Source organism: Pelobates fuscus, chromosome 1 (genome assembly GCF_036172605.1).
Source record: "Pelobates fuscus isolate aPelFus1 chromosome 1, aPelFus1.pri, whole genome shotgun sequence".
Lineage (NCBI taxonomy): Eukaryota > Metazoa > Chordata > Amphibia > Anura > Pelobatidae > Pelobates > Pelobates fuscus.
In genome coordinates, this window is record NC_086317.1 from 374,243,304 (window position 1) to 374,265,303 (window position 22,000).

The following is a 22,000-nucleotide window of genomic DNA, read 5'->3' on the forward strand; positions in this document are numbered from 1 at the left end:
GCAGAGCAAAATTAGCACCACTATTGCTAAAACTAATAAAATGGGACTGTGCTTCTGCCAAGCTTCCTGACACGTTTTATAGCTGCTGGTTATATAAAATTAGTCATCAGACGCATGCCTTTACTGCCAAGTTTGGCAATAAAACAGTCTTAAAGCAGTTACATATCTCTATAGTGGGGTGATATATTAAAACAGATTACTTTTTGTTTTACACTTTTTTTTTCCTGGATTTTTAGTTTTGCCTTTTTCCATTTACATTCTTTCTTTAATCTTGTATATGTAAGTGTAATCAATTCTTTTCTTCCACTTATAAAATTATAAACAGACTTTGTTTAACCCATAGAGGACCAGTGACCATTTTTGCCATTGAACAGTCTGGCTTCAAAAGATCTCTTTTCATTCTGCTTTTCTAGTTTTGACAGCTCTTTGTGTTAATATATGATTATTAATCCTTAAGGGGTTTGAAGGACACTCTACTTAAAGGACCACTATAGGCACCCAGACCACTTAAGCTCAATTAAGTGGTCTGGGTGCCAGGTCCATCTAGGGTTAAATCTGCAGCTGTAAACATAGCAGTTTCAGAGAAACTGCTATGTTAACATTAGGGTTAATCCAGCCTCTAGTGGCTGTCTCATTGACAACCGCTAGAGGCGCTTCCGCACTTCTTACTGTGATTTTCACAGTGAGAAGACGCCAGCGTCCATAGGAAAGCATTGAGAAATGCTTTCCTATGGACTGATCGAATGCGCGCGGGGCTCTTGACGCGCATGTGCATTCGGCGGATGAAGTTGGAAGAGGGAGAACCCAGCAACGAGGGAGCCCGGCGCTGGAGAAGGTGTTTAACCCCTTCCTCCCCCTAGAGCCTGGCGGGAGGGGGACCCTGAGGGTGGGGGGGGACCCGAAGACCCTATAGAGCCAGGAAAACTAGTTTGTTTTCCTGGCACTATAGTGGTCCTTTAAGTTATCTCCTTCTTTATATAAATTGTGCATTATTCCCTCATGGTTGTCCTTGCCTTAAAGGGACACTGTACGCATAAATAACTTTAGCTTTTTTAAATGATTTATGTATGAGGCTTGTGTCCTCTTTTCTTTTTTTTCTTTTCTTTTCTTTTTCTTCTTTCATTTTACAAAAAGTGGAGTTTTCAGAAGAAATTGGCACTTGTATAACCTTGTTACACCCCTCTTGCTTTTAAGCAGACAACAGATCTTGTTATTTCCTGGTCTGTTTAGCTTAGTGGAGCTAACCTCAGAGGGCAAGCAATTACCCAGAGCTCCTGCCGTGAAAAGACTTGCATTGAGTAGTCTGTGATTGGACAGCCACTGAAAGTCTGTGCTGGATTAGGAGGGGATGGCTTGCAAAGGGAGACCAGAAAACAGCAGCTTTTGCAAGCTGTGTTTAGATATACACCTAGTGTAAAAGTGCATAATTAAATTAATTCATGTTTTTATTTGGGGTATATCTACTAAAGTGTGAATTTATTTGGGCAGTTGACTTTCCATTTAAGAACACATGATGGAATAATTATTTCATGCAGTATTTTACCAGTAGGGATGTCTTCTCTGCTGGTAACTGAGTACCCCAGGTGTCATTTGATTCCTGGAGCTTCCCTCTGTCAGCTGGGGTCAGAATTAGTGGCTTCAGACTTACCGATCCTTTGTTTGCAGCTCTCAAAGTGAGCATTGCAAACAGGCATTTAAATGGGGATCAAAAATTGCAAATGTCGAGAAAGGTTTTTTTTTTTTTTTTTTTTTTGTGGATCACGCCGATTTTTAAAACTGCCAGATTAAAATAACATAATATGGAAATGTATTTTTAGATGAAATGTATTCTTGTTTTATAATTCTTTATAAGTTGTATCATTCTCCACTAATGATTAGGAAACATTCTAATTAGCCGTCATTCAATTGGTTTCATTTGAATACATTTTGCTTTTGTTTTTTAGAATATGTGAAGCTGCAAAAATACACAGTTTATTGGAGCAAGAGCTAGCTCATGCAGTGAATGCCTGCTCACATGCACTAAATAAAGCTAATCCACGTTTTCCAGAGGTAGGTCATTCACAGCATACAATCTATAGAAATAACTTTCAATCAAGGTAACTATCATCAGTTTTTTCTACAAATACATTTGAAAAATGATGGTTTTAGGTCAGCCTTTCTGGGGAAAAAGTCCAGTGTCATTGATGTGTTTTTTGTTTTTTTGTGTAGAGTCTAACTCGAAGCACTGCTATAGAAGTGGCTGTCAATGTGAAAGCATTGCACAATGAAACAGAATCTCTCCTGGTGGGAAGGGTTCCATTGGTAAGAGCTTAGAATACTTTGTTGGAATCAATTTATGCCAAATGCCAGTATTGTTCACCAAGTAGCATGAATGATCTATCTAGGTCCTTCCAGTGTGTGAATGGAAACATCTAGAAAGCACATAAATAATATTTATTTATTTTTGGAGGGATGGGGGGTTTGGAGGGGGAAGCTATAGTGACAGGAAAACGCATTTATTTTCCTGGCATTATAGTTTCCTTTTAAGGTTAAGAAGAGCACCTTCCACATGTATTTCTCCCTCAAACTAGAGCTGTACATGCAGGCAGTATGCCAAGCATTTCGGGACACCACAAAAACAATGTGGGCTAAATGCATATATAGCTGCTATAATTTTAGCCAATAAGCCAAAAATATTTAAATATGACTTCAAGTATACCTTTGCTAGCACTTTAACTAGGGTACTGTATATATTACTTTATCATTTTTTTGATTGTTAAAGGGACACTGTAGATGACCAGACCAGTTCATCTCAATGAAGTGGTACGGGTGCCTTGCCCCCCTCCGTTTAACCCTGAAAGTTAAAATACTGTCTTTCTGCAGGAACTGCAATGTTTACACTGAAGGGTTTAAATGACTCTAGTGGCTATTACGCTGACAGCCACTGGAGGAACTTCCTCTTAAATGTAAAACTTGGCTATTTTAATAAGGTGTTTTCATAGAGACCATCTGATTGGCGCAGCTTTCAGTTTTGCCATGCAGGCGCACTAGCTTCCCAATGTTTTCCTAATGTATGCGAAAGCATTGGATTTGCTAAGATCATCAAGCTTGTGGTCTCAGCAAAGGAGGTCGGACAAATGTTGATATAGCAGCGCGCATCAGATAAGAGGCAAGTAAAGCTATTCTCTCACTCATACTTGTTCTGACAATTTTAGGCTTTAGTCATTATATGTTCTTAAATAAATAGAATGAAGATATATGACAATTCTTTTCTATATTCTTTTTTTTTTTTTTTTACCCAATATGCTTCAGCAATCCTTGTCACTCTAAGGCTTGTGTCATTTTAACCTGGTTTACGGATGTGTGGGGAACTGCATACTATGTCTTATAGCTCTGGGGCTCATCTCTGCCCCTCCAGCTGTTGCTGGAATGTATTTCCTAGAATTATTTTTAACACAAACACATTTAAAACAGTTCTACATAGAACACATGATGAGACCCGAAGAACAATTATCGCTATAAAACTGTAGATCAAGCTTTCCGATATAGGCTGTTGCAGTCATATATATTAAATTTGCAGAACTGATTCTTGTATGCATACATTATGTAGAACTAAAAGCAAAGCAATGGTTTAGTAAAAATGCCATTGCCTGATATGTTGTTGAACAGTTGTTTCTAGGATTGTACAAACTTTTTTTAAAAGTCTTGTGAAGTAAATGATCTGTTTTTATGCATAGTAAAATAATTATTATTAAAAAATATTCCACTACGCTTACATTTTCTTTGTCTAAACTTATTTTCTCAGTTTTTTTGTTTTTTTTGCATTTATGAAACAAATCACTCTGTACTGCATATCTTAGATTCTACCACATGCTGGGTGATTCTATGTGTATGGTTTACATTACAAAGTCCATTTAGTTTTATGTTTTGTTGCTTGTTTTGTTTCTTGCAGCAGCTGGAATCCCAACATGAAGAGTTTTTGTCAGATGCCCTGCACAGTGTGGAGAATGAGTTAACCAAACTGGCAGAGATACCCTGGCTATACTATGTCTTACAACCTGATGAAGAAGAGGTGAATACAATGCTCAGTAGTCCTAGTTTCTACACAGCGGGGGAACACAGACCAGACAGGATCTGAGTGCTTCTTTAATTGTTTTGTGAAGAAAATGTAGATTTGTTGGCATGAGTGTGTAAACAATTAGAATAGGCAATCTGCAGACCATATGCCTTTAAGACATAGCCAATTCTACTGAATCTGAAAAAACAGGCCTGCCTACCTTCTTTTCAATGTAGCATTTAATAGGATCTGAATTACTGACAAAAACAATGCTAGCTATCCTGTTACTTTATAAATGCACTATGTAAACATTTCATAAGATTTACAATCTCAAGTCAGTTGGAAATGTTGTTAAATGTTTCACTGAAAACAAGTGGCAGAGAGTCCTGATGAATGGTGAGGGTACTGGAATGTACCTCCTGCCCTCTGTTTTTAAATTAGATGGCAGAAGAAACCTTCTTGTCCCAAGTCTCACTTTTTGTTTTACTGTGATTTTTCAGTTCCTTTTAATTCTGTTTTCATTTGATTAATTCCATCACTAAGCCTATCTCTTCTTTCCAAATTCTTTCAAACAGGATCCTCCCCTGGAATATGCTAAACGAAACAGTAGAAGTACAGTATTTCGCATAGTGCCAAAGTTTAAAAAAGAGAAGGTTCCAAAGCATAAGTCCAGCCCTCAGCCTGGTATGTTTCTGCCGATTCTCGTGGTATTGGGGCAAGGAAGCAACAAATACACTATCCATAATGTGTTGTTGTGTTTATATCATGCTAGGCATATACCCACATGTATATATGATGACCTGATCATGTATATGTGTGCCTGTGTGCAAGTACACTGAGACATGCCACAATGCAATTGCATTCTACCATTCTAACTTACTCAGAAACTAGTCTTTGACTGAGTGAACAAGTGTTAAGTTAATGTGTCTTCCGTGTTTACAATTTGTGTGTGCTGGGTAAATCATCTTATGTCTTGTTATCTAAGAACGTAAAAAAAAGTAACAGTGGGGAAACCCCCCATACGTATTAATTAGAATTATGTATTTTATATGGTTACTAGTCCCAAACACTTGTGTATTTTTTTGTGTGTATTTTTTGTTCGGGATAAATGAATGATTTTTGTTCACTAAATAATTTTTTTATTTTTTTTTGGAAGTTGTTATTGAGGCCACCATATTAAGATTTTATATGTATCCAAACACAAAGCATACATTTGTGTGTCAACCTTCTATATCGGAGAACTGTTTTTGTCTTACTTACTTACTTTAACACAATTCTGCTTCAAAAATTAGTTTGAAACGGTTTCTTGTGATTAAATTCCTTTTAAACCACCATCTAACGAATTGATTTGTCCAGTATTTAAAGGAACACTCTAGGGTGAGGATCACAAACATGTATTCTTGACCTTATAGTGTTAAAAACAACATCTAGCCCCCCTAAACCCCCCCCCCCCCCTTGCTTCCCTAAATATAGTAACATCTTACTTACTATTCATGTCTGCATCTGCTGCCTCTGCCCCTAAAAGCATCTCTATGAGGAAGGTTCAAAGTCTGCATGCAGAGGGTGGAGACACTGAATGGCAGTGCTGCACAGTGTGCAGCACGGCCCCAGGAAGCCCCTCTAGCAGCTATCTGAGGCGTGGCCAGTGAAGTTATCACTAGGCTGTAATGTAAACACTGCATTTTCTTTAAAAAGACCGTGTTTACTGCAAAAAGCCTGAAGTGAATGATTCTACTCACCAGAAAAAATACAATAAGCTGTAGTTGTTCTGGTGACCCATTAATACTCCACCTTCAAATCCCAGATCAATTGATTCATTCGGGTGTGTAGTAAAAGAAATCGGATTCGTAAGAACTGGCCCAAACCTTTTTTTCCCTATTACACTTCAAGGTGGGGAAGGCGTAGCTAAACTGGCATCTGGTAGGGTTAGAAAGAAAGTGTAGTCTAACAACAGCCAGAGGCTGAGCTTGTGGACAGCTTTGAATTAAAAATCCTTAGGCTAGCAAATTCAGAAAAATGTGGATTTGCAGCCTTCTGAAAAAGTGACCATTGCTTTTCTGTTCGCCAGTTCTGCTTCCATTTTTCAATTCTGATTATATTTGCAAAAATTCCAAGTTTATTGAAAAGCCATGTTAGAGATTGGCATTAATCTAATCCCAGCTATTCCACCTGATTTACACTAATTTGGGATGCTTAAAGCTTCCAAAAGCCAGAGCTGATACCTCTGATTAAATTTAATGCAGTTTAGGTGTTTTCCTGAGGGCTGTTTGTTTCTGTGATTGTGGTGCTGCATAAAATCTTGACTGTAAAGTGTTAATTTTTAATGTGGCTTAGGCTGGTTCATATATAAAGTTCTCAATTGCTCTACATTTTTGTGACTGATAATGACTTTGCTGCACAAGAAGATTAGATAAATAGATGGAAAGTCTAGATTGTTGTATTTTTATATAGTCAAATTAATTATTAGACTATTTCATTATAAACCATTTAAAATGCAAATTAACTCAAGAGCCTACTATAGAACTGGGGTGTTTTCTGCTTGGAGTAAAGGTGGGATCCACTCTTCTGGCAAATGCACAGTTAGAAAATGATTTGCTTAAATACCAGCTAATATGAGAAATCCTAACACAGTATCTTTATTACAGCTGTCTTGCAGGAATAAACAATATTCCATCGACATAGATTTGTTTAATTAAATAAACACTATTTCTTATATCTATGGGAGCACAGACATTTACTAGAAGATACTCCCGTGTCCCTATAACTACCTGGTTTTGAAATTGTCTTTTCTTTCGCTAACATTTTAAGAATGAGAAGGAAGGATTTTTTTTTTTCATTTGGCCTCTTTTAGCACATAACCATGATTATATTGCAGGACTAAGACTGCCTCTAGTGGCTGTCAATCAGACAGCCACTAGAGACACTTCCTGTATCCTAACAGACTTTTGGTCCCTTAAGTGACGCTGGACATTCTCACGCTCTGCATGAGGACATCCAGCATCAGAGAAATCCCAATCGAAATCCCCATGGAATACATTGAAGCAATGGGGATGGCCTAATGCTCATTAGGCTCCTCTGTTGGAGGTGGAGTGCCGTCCCAGTGCCAAAAAACATCTGTGCAGTAATTTTTTTTAAACCCTTTCTATGAGGGGTGGGGGGGAGGGGTGGGGGAGCAGAGGGAACTATAGTGTAAGGAATATAACTTTGCATTGCTTACACTATAGAAGGACGTGTTAATAAGAAATGTACACACAATAAGTATTTTATTATGATTAGTAGGGTATTGCCAGACCAACTGTATCCCACAGAACACCAAGTGTTAGGCAACTAGAGAAATATGCACACACTTTTGTATCTTTTTTCATGGTAACAAATACTGTTTACCCATACAAAAATGGAATATAGTGCTAATAGTGTTTTGTCTGGTTCACTCATAGGGCTTACAGTCCCTCTTTTTACTCAAACCACCTTTTCAGGGGGTTACATCAGACTTAGTAGTGGAGTCTGAAGATAAGATAGGATTTGTAACATGTATACAAATCTCTTCTGTATTTTGACCCATTGTATTGTGCTCCTGCTCATGTTGAGGACTAAAACATACAATTGTAGACTGTGCCCAAAATGTAAACAGGTACATTTTAACCACTGTGAGATAATACATCTATAAAGATTTAATATACAACAATATATAGAGATATATTCTTTAGCAAACAGCAGGGTATATTTAAAAAATAAAAAAGGGGGGGGAGAGAAGTATATGCAGTATATTAAAACAAGGTGAACATATATCTACCTAATATACTTCACTTAATAAAAATGTTTTGTTTTTTAATGCTACGTTGTTTTAATCAAATTGTTTCACTGATATTACCATTGCTATATCATATATAGCCCTTAGAGGTTTTTTTATTTCACTTCACCTAGGTTTTACTGCATTACCCAGGTGGGTATTATACCACCAAAACTTCACACCATCAGAGAAGGGCCCTTCTCTGGAAAGTGCAAGTAGGATATTTCAGAATTAATAAAAAATAGTTTTTTATACTACACCATTAGTTTTTTTCTCTTTCTCCACATTATTTACTGCTAATGTGTGAGGCTATAAACCCCTCCGGACAACACCACATATCCAAAGGTGGTGGATTAACCATACAAAATACAGCAGAGCTCTTAGTAGCTCTATACAGCGTTTTTTTTTTGTTTTTTTTTCTAGCATCCCCAAAATACAGTCATCCTGTTTTAATATACTGCACTACTATCTGTCTCATTCCTCCCTTGTGAGTTTATAGGTACATTCTCTCACTGTGGTTAAAATGTAACTGTTTACTTTTTGGGCGGATTCTACCATTGTTTGTTTTTTGCTTCTATTGTATTTACACAACTTAGTGGGAATCCTTCTGAGGTTTTCTGCAGCCCTTACCTTCTCCATTATAGTGAGCGCCTTTAAACACTTCTCAATTTTCTCATTTTGATTACTGACATAAAGGTACAATCCATGAATTCATTCACAACCCCAATAATATAGGTATCTTAATTTGGATATCATAGTGGAGCAGGATATGACAAAGGTAATTGTTTTGAAATTAATTTCATTGAAACCTTTTGGTTTAGGATTTTTTTTTCATGCCATACTTGAGTGGACTAGAACATTGGTGAACATGGTGGGCCCCATGAGCATGGCATGCAGTCCCCCCCCCCCCCCCCCCCCCAACCTGAGTCTTTGCTTTTGAGTAGAAGGAGCCAATCATGCTGTCTTTGTGGATTTACTCCCATCTCCTTCCCAGCAGCTGTTCCACGACCGCAAACCTCACCACTTCACTGTCCCTTGTTTTCCATAAAGAGGTACCACCCACCAAGGACTTCATTCTTCTTCGGAAGGCAAAAAAACTAAACATTATTCTATGTTTCCTTCCACGTTGATTTTCTTTCACTCCTATAATCCTTATTCTGATTTTCTGTAAACCACTACATTCCACTAGGAACCTGCACAAAGTGTCTTGTTATTAAGCAGTGTGATTAGAGGTTCTAATGTTAGCAATGTTATGGGAACTATCTTATAACGTACCAGTTGTATTTAGGGTCAGCATTCTGGCATCTGTCTGAACAGGAGGATTTGGTTACTACATAATCTAATATCATACATGTGCGTGGTGTGTGCTCCTGCATGTAAGAGTAACTGTCATCCAATGTCTTACAACGTACCTGAAATTTACATTTGCAGACACAAATAATGATTTCACTTGAATAAAACCCATTATGTGCTAAATTATACCTTGCACCACTGATCCTAATGTGTGAAGCAAATTCTCTGTTATTTAATGGATGACTTAATATTGATACAACAAAAAAAAACAAGCTGGGTGGGGTGGGAAGCTGAAAGCACGGCTGCAAAGCAATGAACCCTGTCTTTGAACATTTCTTTTAATTACTGCCTATTTTAACCCGCATGCAGAATAATAATCAAACCATTAGATTTGTTCTCTTTTCCCTTTTGCTAGCACTGCATTTCTCTGTTTACTTTCCACTTTATTTGGCCTAACCTATGCTTGTAATGCATTTGTGCATGTACAAATTAAGGGGGTTTTACTCTTAACTTTGGTAGTTCAAAAATGGGGCACAGATGAAGTTGCAGCTTGGCTGGATCAGCTCAGTTTGGGAGAGTACAGAGAAATCTTCGTCCGTCATGACATCCGAGGCTCAGAGCTATTGCACCTGGAAAGGCGGGACCTTAAGGTATTTACTTTGTGCTCTTTATTTCCAGTCTTTCAGATTTTCCTTTTTCTGGTGGGAACTAAACCTCTTTCCTGTCCCCTTGTCATGTGCTTGTAGCTTGGCTTATATTTACAAACTCTTTGTAAACTAATTTGCATTGTTCCGTGGCCTGCACCTCCTTATGTGTTTATACTGCAATTGCAGCCTACAACCTCAGCAATATTTAACAGGGACAAAGCTGTTTAGATGCTTTCTACTGGGTATTTTAATAGCTGTAGGTGGATAAATACAATACCAGTGACTTGCACCTTTAAAAAAAAAAAATATATATATCTAATTCAATTTATTAAATGGGATCAGTGTGAAAGGTGCTGTCTAGTGTACTATTGTTTTTAATGTGACATATCAGTTTATTACAAAATAAATTACATTCAAGAAAAAAAAGGATGTAATTTCTATGTGCCATTGACTTGGATGTCTTTTTCATATCTCAATTAAAATGTAATTGTAGCTTGTGCTAGTTTGGTGGATATCTTGTGTAGCGTACAGTAAACCCTGCTTGAAAATGGGTTGGTTCAGGGGGTGTAATTCAATGGGCTATTTAACAGTTCTATCTCATTGGATTGGTTATAGTTGCTAGAATCCACAAATGCCATCCTTTCGTTCAGTGTTCGTTCAATCTTCAAGCAGTTTTACACTCAATGAGGATCCCTGGCGGCCCACCGCTCATCCACCACTGGAAGCATGGCTCTTTCTTGGCTATAATAATTCATACCAGCAAAAGTGACTGTTATAGGCTGGAAGCAGCTGACACTTACAGGCTAATGCTTCCTCATTAGCCTGTACTGCTTAGAGGGGATGGGCTACTGGGCACTCTCATTTAGCATTTAACTGTTAAAAACGGTTTAAAACTGAAGGACGGCACCAGGGCATCCCAGGTACTATAACCACTTTAGTCATAATTACAGTTTACCCTAAAATTGGCCCAGAGGTTTCATATAAAATGTACTGCTGGGGCAAAGTTCTAAAAGTGGATGATTGTCCTAGGAATCTATTACAATTTTATAGCCAAATAATCCAATTTAAGTGTTGCATTCGATGCAGATTATTTTCGGTTTCACCTGATGACTACTAATACTCAATTTTTCTTTTGCTATTTCATGCCCCTTCTAGCTTTTTATTGATCACAAAGTCTTCAAATGTCAGTGTAAATCTTGCATAAATTAAAGGATTTATTTTATTATCTTCATTAATTGGCCCCAGGATTGGTCTATTGAATGCTAACTAGAGTACAGGAGACCAACGTTTAAGGGAAATCCCCTCTACAGTCCTGGAAAGGAATGGCTGGAAAAGAGTGGCATCCTTATGTAGACAACTTTATTTCCCTTCTAGCCTTCAACAGGAGGAGAATGGATTATTTAACTTTTCTTTTCTTCAAACGCAGTAGATTTATTTTATTTTAATAGACAAATATAAGTGGGCAGTATAATAAGATCCCCCTGGCTTCAAAGCACACTTTTGGCAAGAGTAAATTAGGCCTCTAACCCATCCTATTTATTACCTTGCCATACCATATTAAATGGAACAGATGTACAGAGTCATCAATCCTGAAAAGGGTGGAGAAAGTCAAGGGGTTTACACAACAAACTTTTGCTGGTTTGCTAATTTTGCTAAATAGTCAACTACTTATCTCTAAAACTCCTCACCCCCCACCCCTGCTCTTTCCATGCAGGCTTCCTCAAACTACAGCCCTCCAGATGTTGCTGAACTACAACTCCCATGATTCTATGAATGAAAGAGAGAGGCTGAGAGTCATGGGAGTTGTAGTTCAGAAACATCTGGAGGGATCGGAGTTTGGGTAAGCCTGCACTAAAGGTAGCAGGTTATGCATACATTTTTTAAAGGGAAACTCCAGTGCCAGGAAAACAATCCGTTTTCCTGGCACTGCATGTCCCCTCTCCCTCCCACCAACTGATCCCCGGTTGCTGAAGGGGTGAAAACCCCTTCAGTTACTTACCAGAAGCAGCGACGATGTCCCACGTCACTGCTTCTTCTGCCGCTCTTCCCTGTGATTGTGTCAGCTGGTGGGCGAGACTGATCCCGCCCACCGTCCGGGGAGACCTAATGCGCATGCGCGGCAATGCCGTGCATGCGCATTAGAGCTCCCCATAGGAAAGCATTGAAAATGCTTTTCAATGCTTTCCTATAGGGAAATGAGCGACGCTGGAGGGCCGAGCACAGTGTGAGGACGTCCAGCGACGCTCTAGCACAGGTTTCCTGTACTATGAACCAGGAAGTGCCCTCTAGTGGCTGTCTAGTAGCCACTAGAGGTGGAGTTAACCCTGCAAGGTAATTATTGCAGTTTATAAAAAAACTGCAATAATTACACTTGCAGGGTTAGGAGTAGTGGGAGTTGGCACCCAGACCACTGCAATGGGCAGAAGTGGTCTGGGTGCCTGGAGTGTCCCTTTAAGGGAGAGTTTACAGCTTACAATACTTTTTTAGTGTATGGAGGTAAATGCAGGCTTTTGGAGGTGAAATAGATGGTTTTCCCCATTCTGATTTCCACTAGTCTCGTTGACCTCTCTCACTGCAGCTTTACTATTAATGTTCACCTGTAAGGGGCCATGAGATACATAGCAGTACTTGACTGTATTTATGTAAATTTTTATGTTGTGCCATTTCATACTTCAACACGGTCTGCTCATTTTAGTGTGATCTTTATGTATTATTGTTTGCTTATACATCTGTTAGTGCCTTAATATATGTGGCCTTTAGTTACCATAGTAGGGTTATGTGGACATTTTACATTATTATATGGCATTGAGAGGCACTAATTTCATTGACAGGTGTATGTTTCAGCCTCTAGATTTTACAGGAAATGAAGAGTAGACAAATATTTTGAATTACTCTTAATTCCAAAGTGGTTTTCTTAGTGGTAGCATTGCCTTCTGCATACCCTAAAACTAGTGAGTTATTGACCTGACACAATGGTAATATCAAAAAGAACAGTAGCCACTTGGCTTGTTAGATGAACAAACAGTTTAAACAGTGAATAAACAGTTTGGTGGCCATGTGAAATAAATGGATTTAATTAAGGAAACATGTAGGTGCTCAGATGGCGCGATAGCCCTAACTAACTGGGTAAAGATCGGCAGCAACAAAAAAAAACAACCCCAAGGATGAGAGGGTGGGTTTCACAGTAATGGATATGAAGTTACACAATACCCAGTAATGAATGTTGTTTGCCCAAGGTACCTAGGTGAAAAGTAGCTAATGTTCTGTTCTTCAGGCTTCCTACATGAAGAGACTTCAGACTATATCTAGACAAAACTTTAAACATGCTATTGCTCTAAGGAAGACCCTTTAAACCCAAATGGTCACTTTAAGTTTTTCATTCTTTTAAAAAATAACATAATCAGAACTCTGTTGGTACAACACTGTATTATTTTTTTATCAAATGTTTTAAAAACAAAATACATTTATATCTTCATTTACAATGTGCGGCTGGGGCTGTACAGCAAGGAACAGACACCACCATGATTACTCCTTCGCGTTTCATGCCTCACACCATCTTCATTAGAGTGCCTCAGGTTTGACCCCTCTCTTTGTATGGAGTGAAATGCTTCTGGTAGATGTTGCTAGTCACTGAAGAGGCATGGCAGCAAAAAACGTGGTGGCTCCATGGAGGGACAGTGTCGGGTTATATCTCTCTCACTCCTCCCTCCTTGATTATGACCATATTAGTAGATCGATTGCTCCACTGGGTAGCATTTACTAGCAGATATATTCCTTTGGGAGGTCTTTGAAAAAAGCATGCAAAGAGCCCACAAGTAAAAATGCAGCTTTAGGTGTTTATTTAGACAGTCCCTTGTCTCTTGATTTTCCAGTTTAAAGCGGCTCTGTCACAGTATAATGTTTGTGAAATGCTAATTCTGACTGTGTTGGTAATCTCCTTGAAAAGCCAACACAATCTAAACATCCCTTAAGACAAAGTAGAGACTACTCTGCTTATAGGCAAGCCTGGGGTTGACAAAGGCAGAGCTCTGCTCTCAACTTCTCTCCAACCCTGCAGCTGGCACAAGAGACAAATGTGGAATTTAGGCATCGATCTTGTGGGATCCTCCATAGACCTTAGCGTTAAACTCCCGCGCATGCATTAGACTACAACACTGATGTGGCTCCGGTCAGATGAAGCTCCAGTAGCTGATGTGTCCCCAGGATGGAGATGGCAGCGGCCACGAGGGACAGCTTTAGGTAAATAAAACTACTTTGACTCCCCACGTCTAACAGAACCCACCTGGAAAAAATATGCAAAGACCCACAAAAGTGACAGATTCACTTTAATGCACTGTATTCGTACGGTTTACTTAAAAAAAAAATTGGTTAATTATATTAGTTTACTTGTGCACGAAGGCAGTAAAAAGGAAAATGACAGGGTGCAAAACCCTTTTGTGCCTCGCATATAAATTAATAAGATACACTCACAAAAAAATGGGAGTAAAGGTTCCTTAAACAGCATAAGGGAAAGATATCACTAACTACAATGGATAATGCTACCAGATACAGGTATCCAGCATTCCTAGAGCCAGTCCGTGTGAATCACGTCTACCTTCTGAACAGTTCGACCATAAGGTGTGGTCCGTTATCATACAACAAAAGCAACTGTGAACACAACATCCACTATGTGGATCTCCACCATTGGTTATTTCTCAAATGCAGTCCCTTCTCATCAAAGCTTTAGTGATTCATACATTGTAGCTTGCTTCATACAAACAGGACACATTTTAATATAAATACTACTTTTTTGTAAAATAAAAAGGAACGATACAATGAACATCCCAAACAGTAAGGGTAAAGTAATGCATGAAAATTGTGACCCATAGTAAATCAGGACTTTTTCTGAGACATGTAAGCTACTTTTATGCTTTTATGTCTTATGTTTGTAAGTATGTTGCTTGTGAACATATATTATATGCACATGTGTATTCTGAAGTTTTATTTGGGGGGGGGGGGAGAGGTTAGGAGTTATATATATAAAGAACAATTTTAGCTCAAAATTCTAAAAGAGGAGTGGTCTCCATGGAAACCATTGGAATGTTTCTATTGATAATGCATTTGCCCCACAGTTTTTATACACCATTTTATACATATGTAACTATCAGAGTATTATTTCCTATTTTAATACTGGCCTTTCCGATCATTAGCACCACCATGTTTACTTCCTCATGCATGCATTATTTTCATTTTGTTTCTTTGCTGTTTTCTATCTGTTTACCCAATGCACACTATTTTGTATTTGTTTTACACGCACTTATCATACATTAAAGGATCACTATAGTGTCAGGAAAACAAAGTGGTTTTCCTGACACTATAGTGCCCGGAGGGAGCCCCCACCCTCAGGGTCCCCCTCCAGCTGGGCTGAAAGGTTTAAAACCTTTTTCCAGTGCCGGGCTCTCTAGGCGCTGGGGACCTCTCCTCCTCTGCCGACGTCAGCGGAACCGCATGCGCGGCAAGTGCCGCACGCGCATTCAAGCTGTCAATAGGAAAGCATTTTTCAATGCTTTCCTATGGACGCTCTGCGTGATGGAGGCATAATATGCCTCCAGCGTCGCAGATGCGCCTTTAGTGGCTGTCCGGAAGCCACTAGAGGCTGGCTTAACCCTGCAATGTAAACATAGCAGTTTCTCTAAAACTGCTATGTTTGAATCTGCAGGGTTAAAACATGAGGGACCTGGCACCCACACCACTTCATTGAGCTGAAGTGGTCTGGGTGACTATAGTGTCCCTTTAAGGCCCAAAGAGGGACTGTAAGGTGAATGTTCTCCTGCTTGCCATTGGTTGGGGTCTATACTTTAAATAGTGAGTTGTGGTAAATTGTCAACTGGAATGAAGGCGACAGTGGCTTTGTTGTGACATCTCTCCAATTCCACCTAACTTGAATTTTTATTTTTTTATTTTACATTTTGCAAGTTTGTTGTTCGGTTACTGAAACCTGCTGCTAAGTGAATAAATGCCATTGTCTCCGTATCCAGGGAAGCAAAACGTGTGTTGTGTTGTGCTGTACCTTTTTAAATTCTCCATTACTTCATTACTGACTGTTTCACTACTCCATTGCTTGCATGACTCAGAAAATTGTCTTCCTTCTCATATAGCCTGCATTTTATTGCCTGTGTGCACACATTTTTAAGCGTACATGTTCTTGCCAGTTTCATTTCAAATGAAAAATCTTCTGTTGCAATTCTGATTGGCTTTCTCCAGTAAAAGTGAGTGTTATCACTGATTATAAATCTCCAGCATACTCTGCTAAGTAAAGTACATTAGCGCAAGGGTAAGACTGTACTACACAGATCGCACATATTGAGGACCTAACCCAAAAGCTTGCAATTTGAGTTTATCCAAGTATGTTTTCAATTTAAAAAAAGGAAATATTGCTACCCAGGTTTTGGTATCTGGTCAGCAATATCCACAATCATAGGCCATTAAGTCCACTAAATTATTGCTATGCATGTCTTCATTACTGACTTAATAGTGTTTTTTTTTGTTTGCCAGGGCTATTCACTTAAGTGCAAATTTAAAGTGAATTTAAAATTTAAGGACAGAGTAACCAAGCTGAAAGCATATATGACTTAGAATTTTTCCATTTCAGCTATTTTTACCTTAAATTAAAAATTTACGTTAAATTCTCAATAGTGAATAACACTCTATGTTTTGGTTAATTTCAGTTGTTTTGTTTCTTTTTGTTGTGTTTTCCCATAAGTGTTCACTTATATGTGTATCTTTCAGGATCTGGGGATAATGAAAGTGGGTCATATGAAGCGAATTCTGCAGGGAATTAAGGAACTCGGCAAGAACGCATCTTTCTCCGAGGTGTGACGGCTCTGGTGAAATCCCAGCAAAGCACGGACGAGGCTTTTTCAGATGTTCAAAGCTGTTGGGGGGCAATACACTGTCCTTTAGTTTACTGTATGAAAAAGCAAGCACTGTTATACAGCTGGAGTGTAAGAAGTCACAAGTATTGCAAGCTTGGTTTAAGAATTTACAGTTTGTGCCAAAATAAGTAAAGTTCACAAAGCCATTTTGACAAGTTTGGATCTATCCATCCGAAATCTTTTGGCTTAAACTGAAAAGACAAAGTGGTGGCTAGATCTTCTAGTGGCAGCAGCCTAGTAAAATGACCATCTTCAGTCTATTCTAACATAACATTGTTTGGCAACAAGTGATTAGGCTGGCTCAAATGAGGCTTGTGCTTCCTTCCAAAGGAAGGCCAAAATACAGGTGTGATAAAGGCTCACTTGGTTGCAGCCTTCTTTTTCCTTTGCCTCAGGGTTGGCTCATTCACTCGCCAAGGAATATAATTGAAGATAACGCTTTGTATAAAAGGAATGCAATCTATAATGCATGGAATACCAGCTTGGGTTGTATTGTACTTGCATGATATAACTGATTCTAAAACAAATCCTAAAAGAAAAAAAAAAACTTGAACAATTTTTATATTTTAATACGGTTTAATTTATTACTACTGAAATGTTGTGTCTGGGGTGTTTTGGTTTTATATTATTATTATTATTATTATTATTTTAACCCTTTAAGAGTGCCAGAGGAGAGGTGGTCTTCTTCACTCCCGCACTAGAAAGGGTTAGAAGCACTTTTCAATTCCGTGGTGTATATTTTTTGCATGAACGTGTTTTGTGGCAAGGGATTTGTGGATGTAAAACACATAGCTTTATGTGCCATGTATATTCAGAAAATAATGTGCATTATGTATGTTAGACTTATTTATTGTAGCTAGTTGATATCTTTTTAATTAACATAGTAATAGTGCTTCTCAGAAAACAATTTTAAAAGCTGATTTACCTCACAATTATTTGTTTGGGAGGGGGTGGAAAACTCAAATGAACCATTTATTTCCCAATGCCTTATGAGAGGGGTGGCCATAAGGTAAATTCCAAGATGGTTTGGAGAAATATAACTCCTACAATCATTTGCTTGGTTCACGGCTGGCAAAGCATCTTGGGAATTGTATGTCTACAACAGCGGTGGTGGGTATACTATTTGGGCTGCCTTATTATTTTGTTTTATGTTTTTTTATTTATTTATGCCTGGGATGCATACTCTTATCATGTACAAACATAATAGTTGCAAATTCCCTCTACTTTGTTTTGTCATTAGTCTGACCGCTAATAACAGGACAGGATTTAGTTTTGAATATTATGTGAAGGCTAGGCAGATAAGGAACCCCTACGCATTTTCCACATATCAGCCAAGAGGAAAATAAATCAAAAAGGCCTATGTTTTGCAAAAAGAGCTAAATTAATGAATGCCCACACTGAGTAAAACTTACCACATTCATATTAAAATGAATATACATTTTTACAAAAATATGGTGGCCGTTCCAACACAAGTCCACAAACATTTTTAAATTAAGATTTTTCACTGTAAAATACAATGCCAATACATTTTTGTACACGGAAGACAAGTTTTAAAATTACTTTTTTTTTAAATTAATTTTTTTATCACTCTCAGGAAGTTCTGGTATGTTTTTTTTTTACAAGGGGGTTGTATTTTTTTTATTTGAATATTTTTTTAAGTCTAATGTGTTCTGGTCATGGTACACACTAATTCGGTTCATTTTAAAGAGGATTAAATCGGTATATTGTACAGTTGAACACCTAGCAAATGTATAGATGTCCATTTAAAGCTCCTTGAAATGTTGGTTCCTTTTCCATATAGCAGCCTGAGACATTCGACCTGTACTTTCTGGAAAAGTAGGGGGCACGCTGACGCTGATGCGCTGGCAGTAAAGACAGCATGTTGGTGTCAGCAATGATGACTGTCTTGCTTCGAGTAGACACTCCAGGATGCTGGCACTGGAGCGAGGAGTGGCAGATAAGCAAGATTTTAACAGCTCCCAAAACAATCCAATATATCACTTCTCAGTGTGATAAATAATAAATTAACAGCATTGAGAGCAGCTATCTGTTAAAGTGACCCTGTCATGGATTGTTTCACTTTAAACTGCTATATACACATCAATTTGTCCAATTTACTGGGGTTTGGGGGGGTTATATATAAAATATTGTCTTTCTACAGAGATCTAGCTGGAAAAGCAACTCAATTTAATACAGAATAAGTACAAAGAAAGGAACCATACAGATACCTGTAAGATACTTGTTTTTTGCGAATGATGAGATTAATCTAACATAAAGCACATTACAGGTGTTTGAGTGGTTATTTTCGATGTAACCCTTGATGTCATCGGTTCCATGTAGTTAACAATCTGCGGTACTCCTTAAAGAGATGCTAAACAGTAACTGCAGTGAAAGATAAATGTGGAAAACGAAATGTGAGCAAGTTGTCTTGTTTTAAACTCTGATTTCTCAAAATGTTGCTGTAAGGTTTATCAGTAGTCAGCATGGTTTAACTGTAGAACCAATCCAAAATCACAAATGCATACATTCCTGATAAAATACTTTGCTTTAACTGAAGTCCATTTTAAAACTCATGAACAGGAACATTCTACTGGTGGGGAAAAACCTGCGGGCTTAAAAGGATGTTCTAAAAAGCTTAAAAGGATGTTCTCAAGTACACCACCACTACATCTTAATATAGTGTTTTTGGTGCATGGATGCTGTTCCTTATATTTCACTAAAAACACTTCTTTAGTGTCTGTCAGACAGTCAACCAGTAAAGACACATCCTGCTTATTAGAAGCATCTGATTGTACCAGAGATCATTATGATTGCTCATGTCACCATGAGTGGATCAGGCTGCAGAGCAGAGTCTACTGATAAGCATTGCATATTCTAAAGTAATAATAAAAACAACAACATATCTGACATAAAATGAAACCTATTTAATGCATTTTGAATAAGTGCTGCAAACTAAAATATTTTGGCCTTGCGATTCAGTCCCAAATTATACTTTTACAAGATTATTAGTAAATAGTGGTGTATCATCAAGTTGTAAAAAAAAAAAATATATATATATAATATATATCTTCAACATACATTAATTCACAGATTGGTGGTTTTTGGCTTAACTTTAGTTTTCAGTTTAAATTTCCCTGTTTAGTAAATAATTACCCACAGCATCAAGATTATAAAGCCATTTATATTGCTAGCATTTGTGCTGAATTATTGCATGGTTCTAGTCTACCGGTTAGCCCTTCTTTCTATTGCAGATGTGCCTTAATTCTGGGATTTATTACTAACATACTGAATTTCCCATTCAAGGCAAAATTATACTTAAATTAGTGATGTTGGTTCAAATGCCTTCTCCCAATATTTAAAGGAACACTATAGTATCAGGAATACACACATCTGTTCCTGACACTATAGTTCAAGTGACTGTTTAGCTGACCAGCCCCATCTCTTTGCAGTAAAAAGGTGATTTTACTCACTTTTTTTCTCCCCTACCCCCCCCCCCTCCTCAGCCTCACTGTGGCTGGCTCCACCTCCATGACTGAGATCATAAATCCCTTAGGAAAGTATTGGAAGAATGTAGCGTGGTTGCATGTCAAAACCCCACCCAGGCCATTCGGCATCTCCTCATAGAAATGCATTGAATCATTGCATCTCTATGGGGAAAACTCAGCGTCTCCATGCTGAGTACATTGTGCAGACGGGAGTAGGAAGCACCTGTAGTGACCATCTAAGTGGCTGTCACTAGACGTGTTACTAGGCAGCAATGTAAATAGTTCCTTTTTTTCCTCTGAAAAGGCAGTGTTTACAGTGCTAACACTGCAGGGATAGGCTATAGACACCAGAACACTTACATTAAGCTGTAGTGGATCTGGTGACTAAACATGCATTCCTACCTCCTTTGCAAAGTTACATACTGCGGCACAGAACAATAACAGACATGTGGCAGGCCAATTTATTTTAGTCCATCCTGACCTCTTTATTTAGGCAAATATGCTGCAGTTTTCTGATGTAGCAAGTGATTGAAAGAAGATTGCAATTTTAGCTTTCATAATGAAAGCTTTTTAAAAAGAATTATTACAATTGTAAACCTGTATCTACAATATATTTGCACAACCTTGCTTTGCTAAATAAGCGACTATATTTTAAGTGCTTGAGAAGCTCATAACTTTAAACCTACTATGCATAAATCCCTTATTTTAAATTCTAAATTAACCCTGGAATTGCAAATCTTTTTAGTTATTTTAGCGCTGAGGTCCTCTAGAGGTCCCGGTTTAAAAAAAAACAGAGAACACTGCCCCCCCCCCCCCCCCCCCCCCACACACACCCTCCAAATGATGGTTTCAAACTATATCAAATGCATATAAATTATGTGATATTTGTAGGAAAATCATGATTTGTTCTAGGCTAGTATGTTCTTAATGTCAAAATCAAAATACCCCTTATTTGTGTACGTATTAGTTTTTAACATAATGTTCATTCCCAGACTTTGAAACTGCTGGCACATTAAGAAGGATAGTTTGGGCAGTCTGTTTAATACAAGCGGGGGCACCATGCTGTGCATGCTGTCCTCAGAAATGATTGGACAGAAATGATTCCCAACATACCTTTTGGGCCATATTAACTATTGATAAAACAGTAGGGATATGTGCTATTTTACAAAAGGTTAGAGATAGATTTCTTTGTCTGCTTCCTGTATAGAGCAGTCTTCTCCCTATAACAAGTAGTTGAAGGGATTATTTTGGATTATATGCCTCATGATGATCAGTGCTCAAATTATCAAGTAATACATTCTCAAGGTTTCCTTGACTTGTCACTTCAGACTCATTAGCCAAGTATATTATTTTTGTGTCCGTGTGTAATAATTGCACGTTTATTGAATATTTTTACAAAAATCAGTACAAATGTAGCAATAATAGGACTGATAAGAATACAAGGAAGTCCTATGCCACAGGCCTGGGCTACAATTTACTTGTCACTACAAAAAAAAAAAAAAAGTAGTGGCTGTTCATTATAAATGTGATCACACAATCACACTGATGAAGTTTGTGTTCCTGCACATTTACATGTATGGGGAAGTAGAAGCTTACATGTGATCTATATCTCCTATAAATCAGTACACCTTTCTGGGGGTACCCAGGCTGTTAATTTGCATTCAAATACTCCCTGCACTGAACTTGAGTTGTGTGAATTCTGCCATCTCAACAGAGCTTTAATTTGCTGGTGCCTGCTTTTTATTGTTAATGCCATTGTTGATGGCAGCCAGACAGCCGCTGACGAGCTCCTCAAATTATGAGGGAGTACAGAAATTCAGCCTGGGTGCAAAATT

The 22,000-nt window shown here is 38.1% G+C and overlaps 1 protein-coding gene across 5 annotated transcripts in view; it reads left to right on the forward strand.

Annotated features, from left to right (window-relative positions):
* The window catches only part of DGKH (diacylglycerol kinase eta), a 228,624-nt gene extending 210,381 nt beyond the window's left edge, over nucleotides 1-18,243 (forward strand). For 3 of the 5 annotated variants that reach the window (XM_063425971.1, XM_063425969.1, XM_063425973.1), the window contains 6 exons: nucleotides 1,944-2,049; nucleotides 2,209-2,301; nucleotides 3,932-4,051; nucleotides 4,612-4,720; nucleotides 9,639-9,769; nucleotides 16,535-18,243. In XM_063425971.1, the coding sequence (XP_063282041.1) occupies nucleotides 1,944-2,049; nucleotides 2,209-2,301; nucleotides 3,932-4,051; nucleotides 4,612-4,720; nucleotides 9,639-9,769; nucleotides 16,535-16,624 (649 nt within the window). In that variant the 3' untranslated portion in view covers nucleotides 16,625-18,243. The remainder of the gene's footprint in view (nucleotides 1-1,943; nucleotides 2,050-2,208; nucleotides 2,302-3,931; nucleotides 4,052-4,611; nucleotides 4,721-9,638; nucleotides 9,770-16,534) is intronic. The other 2 variants (XM_063425970.1, XM_063425972.1) reach the window with 2 other exon arrangements.
* Nucleotides 18,244-22,000: the final 3,757 nt, after the last annotated feature.